General features: G+C 42.5%; 1 protein-coding gene across 1 annotated transcript; it reads right to left on the minus strand.

Annotated features, from left to right (window-relative positions):
* Positions 1-469: 469 nt before the first annotated feature.
* si:ch211-140b10.6 (uncharacterized LOC105921627) lies at positions 470-5,304 on the minus strand. The gene is made up of 3 exons (XM_012857475.3): positions 5,130-5,304; positions 4,432-4,506; positions 470-1,114 (listed from the first exon to the last, which is right to left on the minus strand). Exons 1-3 carry the CDS (start codon positions 5,153-5,155, stop codon positions 769-771), a joined length of 447 nt encoding a protein of 148 aa, XP_012712929.2. The 5' UTR covers positions 5,156-5,304; the 3' UTR covers positions 470-768.
* Between the last annotated feature and the right edge of the window lie 1,907 nt (positions 5,305-7,211).

Consider the following 7,211-nt stretch of genomic DNA (forward strand, 5'->3'; position numbering starts at 1 on the left):
GTGATTGGCTGATTACCCAATAAAGTGGCCAATGACAGCCGTACCGTTTTCTCCATTTTGCATATATTTGTCTTCTGTGTGGCTTTCTAATTAAATAATGAAATGGCAACATATGGGTGAATTTGTAGGTGTGAGAGCCTTATTGAGTAAAGCATGGGAATACGTCAGAGATCACTTGTAGCAGCGGGTTTAGGAGTGTCTGGAAAACACGTTCTCCTTTAGCAAACAAAACTGTTTCTGACCGCGTGACAAAAAGTTGGACGTGCGAAAAATAAAAAACGACCTTCCCCGTGTGGCGACAGCAGCACGGCTTGTGTCAACACCGCCGACACGTGAATAGTGGCTGAAAAACGGTAATGTTCATTTAATGGAGGTCTGGCGAAGCGCGGCTACGCCTGAGCAAGAGTCGAGTGAGAAGGGAGGAAGAAAAGGTGTTTGCTGAAATGAGATTGTCAGGGCGATGCCAACATAAAGGCAGTTTGAGCTTTTATTTGTTCACGTTTTTGTGAGAGGAAAAAAAAGCACAAAAAGGACAATGCATGTACATTTACTTTACCAAAATCTTAAATAAAAAAAAAAAAGAATCAGTAAAACCTCTAACTTTTTTTTAACTTATAACATCTGAAAACCTGGTCTGTCTAAAGGTAAACTCTGCTGAGACCTCAGGCGCTCTGACACCAGTTCAGAGGGCAGTTTCTAAGCCTTACATGGACCCCAGTCTGCTGACCCACCACCTGTCCCCAGACTGAGCCGCTCGGCTTATGAACTCTACTTCCGCCTGTCTTTGTCTCTGTTTCGTCCGTCGTCGTGTCTCTTGTCTTTGTCGTCCCTGTGCCTGCGCTGTCCGTCCTTTTCCCCGTCCAGCGTCTTGTCCCTGCGGCCGTCCCTGCGGGGAGGAGAGCGATGGCGCTCTGCGCGGCCTCTGCTGCCCCTGTGATCCGCAGCGGGGGATCGGCTGCGGTCGCGCCGTCGGTCCGGGGACTCGCTCCTCGTGCGGCCTCTCGGGTCGTCGGAGCGCCGGCTCGTGGACACGTCGGAGCGCCGCTGCAGGTCCGTGGAGCGCAGCGTGTTGAGGAGAAAACGCTTGTTGGTGCCCAGCAGCGGGCATTTCAGCCTTAAAGGGGGAACACACACACAGGTTGGATCCCACCCTCAGAAAGTCACTTAGAGAAGGACGTATGTCAGGTTCTGGGCCTGGATGGTCAGAACTCACTTCAGATATTAATCATGAACCAGAGACAGACTTGCCTTTAGATAATATTTATACCCTTTGATCCATTCCACATTTTTTTTTTATGTTATAACCACAGACTTCATCGTATGTTACTGGGATTTATGTTATAGACCAACACAAACCAGTGTGTGATTGCTTAAAAGAAGAAAATTATATGTGGCTATCAAAACCTTTTAGAAATAAAAACCTGAAGTGTGGCATATGCATGCGTTCAGTCCCCTTTATTGTGACGCCCCTAAATAAAAACAGGACAACCAATTACCTTAGGATCTTCAGTTTTGTAAAAGATATGGCCCACCTGTGTGTAATCTGATCTCAGCATAAAACCAGGCGTTCCCTGGAGGCCTCTTAGGTTCCTTAGAGCACATCAGTGAACAAACGGCCTCATGAAGAACAAGGAACAAAGCAAGACAGGTCAGAAAGAGAGTTGTAGAGAAGCTAAAAGATGTAAGGGAAAAAAAAAACACTCAGGTGGGAGAATCTAAAAATCCAGCATTTCTGTAAAATTAGCCAAAAGATAGCAGTTGTTGAAGAAATCCATGAGAAGTCCTGTCTGTAGTCTGCTATAAGCCTCGTAGAAGACACAGCAAACATGTGGAAGAAGGTGCTCTGGTCAGGTTAGACCAAAAACCAAAATGTCTCTCTCACAAAACCCTTCGTGTGGAGGGAAGCCAACACGAAACACCAGCCTGAAATCACTATCCTCACGGTGAAACGCGGTGGTGGCAGCATCGCTGGGTGCAGAGACGGGTAAGCTGGTCAAATGGGATGCAAGGATGAATGTAGCTGAATGCAGGGCGACACACTGGAGCTTCGTCTATAGCAGGGGTGTCAAACATACGGCCCGCGGGCCGGATCCGGCCCGTCGAACAATTTAGTCCGGCCCTGTGGCTAAATGCATTATCATTGTTAAAAAAAAACAATGATAATGCATTGTCCTGTCTGGCAATGTGGCAATAAGATGCCACAAAGAGCTCATCAGATTTGACTTTCACAAGTGGACAAGATAAAAGCAAGAGAATGATAAAACAATTATTGAAAAAAACATGTACTTCGTTTAATTGAAAATATGCAGTTCCTATATTGTCCACGAGGGGCGCTGTGTTTTAATTAGCAGATTAAGCTTCAGGTGTGGAAAAATTCGAATAATTTCTTAATTTTTATCTGTTTGATGTATTTTGTCATGCAGGATATTGTTTTTAAGTTCCAAAAAATGTGAATAAATGTTTTTTAACATTGTATAATCACTGTGATCAGTTCTTATGCATAATGCACAAGTAAATGTTTAACTGAGTAAAAGTATTGTTGAAATTGCACATACTTTTCTTAAAAACGCTGAGGTTATTCATAATATATTGTGTAAAAGTGAAATTAACTTAATATAAAAATCAACAACAAGTCCACATTTATTAGTTCTGTTTAATCTTGCAATGAGTTAACTCGTGTGGCCCTCTTGAGATCAGATTAAGCTGTATGCAGGCCCTAAACCAAAATGAGTTTGACACCCCTGGTCTATAGGGACCTAAATCCTGTTGAAAACGTGCAGCAAGATGTAAAAGCTGATGCTCACGCACACGTCTCCATCCGTAAACGAGCTGGAGTCGCCTCGCGAAGAGGAGCAGGTCTGGGTGCGCAAAGACAGGCGAGCTGCAGCTGTAACTGCAAGGAAGGACGGTTTCATAAATTATTTCCTCAGAGTGGCTGAATGCCGCACCTTTCCAATTTGTGGTGGAAAAAAAACGCGGACTATTTCTACAAAGCTTGGCATCCTGTCCAGCGTGGTTCCAGTGACAGGATGCCACCCGTGCAACAAGTCCAGCAGTGAACGTCCCTCGCTCCTAAATATTCCGGTCAGCTGTCTGTGGTGTTAGAACAAAGTGGAAGCAATCAGTAGTGACAGCAACTCAGCCATGACGAGGAGGGCCACGCAAACCTGACGAAGCGGGGACAGCAGATGCTGAGGCGCATAGAGGGCAAGACGTCACCAACTTTCTGCCGAGTCAGTCGCCACAGACCTTCAAACTTCACGTGCCCCTCACATTAGCTCAAGAACAGCGCTACAGAGGGTTTGCATGGCAGTGCTGCTGCAGCCAAATCATACATGGCCAAGTGGAACGTAAAGCCTCGGATGCGGTGGTGTAAAACACGCCACCACTGGACCCCAGAGCGTGCAGGCACATTCTCTAGATCACACCTCTCCTTCTGATGGATAAGGCTGGGTTTGGTAGTTTGCAGGAGAATACTACTGTGTCAAGTGTAAAGTTTGGTGGAGGGGGGGGGGGGTTCTGGTGTGGGGTTGTTGTTTTAGGAACAGGGCTTGGCTCCTTTATTCCAGTGAAAGGATCTCTGAACGCCTCAGCATCCCAAGACGTTTTAGACAACCAGATAGAACATCTTTGGGATGAATTAGAGGGGAGACCGAGAGCCAGGCCTTCTCGTCCAACATCAGCGTCTGACCTCACAAATGTGCTTCAGGAAGAATGGTTAAAAGTCCCAATAACACCCCGACCACCACCACAACCTTGTGGCCAGCTTTCCCAGAAGAGTTGAAGCCGTTATAACTGGAAAGGCTGGACCAACATCATATTGAACCCTATAGATGAGTAAAAGCAGACGAGTGCACAGCAAAAAGAGAACTAAAAATAAGTACAATTCTCTTGAAATGAATGTATTTGTCCTTGATTTGAGCTGGTAAATAAGATTATTTGCCAATGGAATTTGTGTTTTTACCCCTAAAATAAGATAATTAGATATACTTCACTTGAAATAAGATGATGGAGATGAATTGTGCCTATTTTAAGTGCAAAAATCTTGTTCCATTGGCAAATAATCTTATTTACCTGCTTAAATCAAGGAAAAATTATCTAATTTCAAGAGGTAATTTCTTATTTTGAGTTCTATTTTTGCGGTGTGAATGCCTATGGTAATATAGTGTCTATATAATTTCCTTCCACTTGTGTTTTTGGTGCTAAACTTTCTGTTGGTCGTAGCATAAAATCCCAATCAAATACACTGAAATCTGTGTTTGTGACATGACAAAATGTGGAAGAGTTTAGGGTCTTTCAATACTTTTGGAAGAGCCGGGGAGCTAGATTGTGAAATTGAAACAAACCCCATCTACAGGCAAAGACCTAGACAAACTACAGAGACCTTTACAGACCACCAGGGTCACAGTTCACGCGAGGTGCTTGGCTCACCATCCAGCAGGGCCCATGGTCTCGGCTCTCACCCGGGCTCGGTCGGTCTCCTTGAGGAGCTCCTCTACAGCACGCCTGCATGGACGGATGGGAGCAGATTGGAAGAAAATTAGTCAAAAAAAAAAAAAAAAAAAAACGAAGGAAAACCGAGACATAAAAGAGCCTAGGGGATTTAATCTGGTAAGAGAAAACTGTAGGAGTTAATCCTGAGAAGTACAAGACAGCTGGCGGTCCATCCATCCATCCATCATCCAGTGTCTGGAGCAGCTTATCCGGATGGGTCAGGACAGCTCGCCGGTTCATCAAAGCGCAACACAGAGGCACGACCATGACAGCTAAAGCAATTTAGAGAGACAGGTTAACTCAACAGGCATGTTTTTGGACTGTGGGAGGAAGAACCCGCACAAGCAGAAATACCCCGGGTTCGAACCCGGGACCTCAGACCGGTCAGCAACGAGAGCTGCTGACGGCGCCATTGAGCAGCGCCGGCGTTCAACCCGGGCTGCTGAAAACAGGAGCTTCCCTGAACGAGCCGAGCTTTAATCTCACAGCCAGTCACTGGACTTAATAAGCATTAGCAACACAGAGAGAGAGGCGAAAGGGCTGCTGTTAGAGCGCAGGTGTGAGGTGAAAACGTCCCGGAAATGAGACCTGGCCGGTTTCATGTTAGCCGAGAATAAACAGCGATATTTACTCACTTCTCCAGCTCATTGTCTTCTGCCATCACCCCCAGACCACAGACAGGCGGCTACAACCTGTTACACACGGAGATGCCTCATCTCTGGATCGATAGCAGCAGCGTTAATTAATGTTGCATTCCTGTCTGTTTACTTCCCCCCGACGAGAGGTCCTTCCACCGAGGACCCTGTTATTTTAGCGGCCGTAAAGAATGCCTGCTCGTCGGTGTCTTTTTTTTTTTTTTCCTGAATAAGTGAAATTTGGAGAGATTCAAACAAAATTGTAATGCTTTATATTACAACATTTAGATTTTTAGAAGAGTTGTACATTTTTATGAAAAGAAAACATTTGGTTAGAAGTTGTTGTTTTTTTGTTTTGTTTTTTCTATTTGATACTTACGGCGGAGCGTTATGGAAGATTCTTCCTCCCAGCAGCTGCTCCCAGGAAATACAATAGGTGTTTATATCCCTGCTGTTTTTGCAGTTTTTTAAAAAAAAATATATTTATTTAAATAGCATGTGTGTGTTTTCATGGTTATACTAATTTACTGTGTAAAAATGGTAAATTAATTGAATTTTTATAGTGCTTTACTAGCCATACTGACAACATTCTACTCTGGTCATATTCAATGACACGCACACATTCATACACCAATACATAGATTGGTGGGTCTAGTCCTTGCCGAGGGAGACACTGACATGAGACAGAAGGCAACTGGAATCAAACCAACAACCTTCAAATTGCAAGACAACTACTCTACCCACTGACCCAGATACCCATAGTATATACTATATATCTGCAGTTATGTTAGATATGTATACATGTGTATATCTTTTTAAATCTTCAATTCCCTAAAATGTATGTTTACTAGCTATTGGTTTGTTGCTGGAATGTTTATTTCCCTAAAGTTTAAACATAGATAGATAGATTTATATTATATATTTATTATTTACTCATATATATAGATACGTGCATATTTATTTGGTTATGCCACAAAACGTACTGAAACATGGACTTTATACATACTCCTTCAAAGTATGTATGAAATTTGGAACATGGATAAATCGCTACAGATAGATAGATAGATAGATAGATAGATAGATAGATAGATAGATAGATAGATAGATAGATAGATAGATAGATAGATAGATAGATAGATAGATAGATAGATAGATAGATAGATAGATAGATAGATAGATCTCTGAGTGCAATATTGCTTCCTTCATACCATCATAATTGTCTAAATCATACATTGGCTTACTGTCACAATTTCAATAAAACATTTAATGTGCTTGCTGAAAAGTGTATGTTGTGAAAATGTTTCTGAAAACGTTCAAATACGACATAGGCAATTATGCTATGAGGCTAATGATACATAACAAATTTTTAACAAAACTGAAGTAGGAATACCTCACAGCCTGCTTGGTGGCACGGTTTATTGCACTGTTGGTTTGCAGCAAGAAAGCCCAGGGTTTGAATTGTTATTGGGGTTTCTACATCATGTTTACATATTCCTTCCTGTACAGAATTATGCATGTTTGATTAAAGTTTGTGTGCAAGGTTATTTGAGCTGTATACATATCTCTGTTGACCTGGAATGGACCGGTGATACATTTCCTGGTTGCAGCCTACCATCTCTTGTCCAGTGACCTCATGAGAACCACACCAGCAACCCCTGCAACGTTGCATGGACAAGTGGATAGACAAAGCTTTGTTTTGTCTTTTGTTCTGTTGTTTTTTTGCATATAAATAGTTCCTTAGCTTAGCTCTTTTTATCTTCATTTTGCTTAGTAGTTTAGTTAAGTTTCACTAGCCGAGGATTTGTTAATCAAAATGTGTTAAATCAGGTAAACAGCATTACATAGTGATGTTCTCTGGATGTTAATTTTATTTCTGTTAATAAATTCTTGAACTTGAAAAGAAGTTGTCACTCCTTTTCCTGTGTGTGTGCAAGTTTTGCTGTTAAAAGATCGCTAGTGCTCGAATTCATCCCTTTCAACCATTGTCTTGATATCAGCTTAAGAGCTGATCATCACCAAACAATACTTAACAGACAGAGAGTTATTTATGAGACATTAAATAACTTTAAACAGTGTATAATT

The sequence above is a fragment of the Fundulus heteroclitus genome, chromosome 21, assembly GCF_011125445.2.
Source record: "Fundulus heteroclitus isolate FHET01 chromosome 21, MU-UCD_Fhet_4.1, whole genome shotgun sequence".
NCBI classification, from domain to species: domain Eukaryota; kingdom Metazoa; phylum Chordata; class Actinopteri; order Cyprinodontiformes; family Fundulidae; genus Fundulus; species Fundulus heteroclitus.

Bases quoted from the DNA above. Each gene is read 5' to 3' on its own strand.
- si:ch211-140b10.6 (XM_012857475.3), bottom strand. From the start codon at position 5,155: ATGGCAGAAGACAATGAGCTGGAGAA. The intron at 4,507-5,129 runs GTGAGTAAATAT...CCGTCCATGCAG, and splicing joins GAAGACAATGAGCTGGAGAA to GCGTGCTGTAGAGGAGCTCC. The intron at 1,115-4,431 runs GTGAGCCAAGCA...TCCCCCTTTAAG, and splicing joins ACCATGGGCCCTGCTGGATG to GCTGAAATGCCCGCTGCTGG.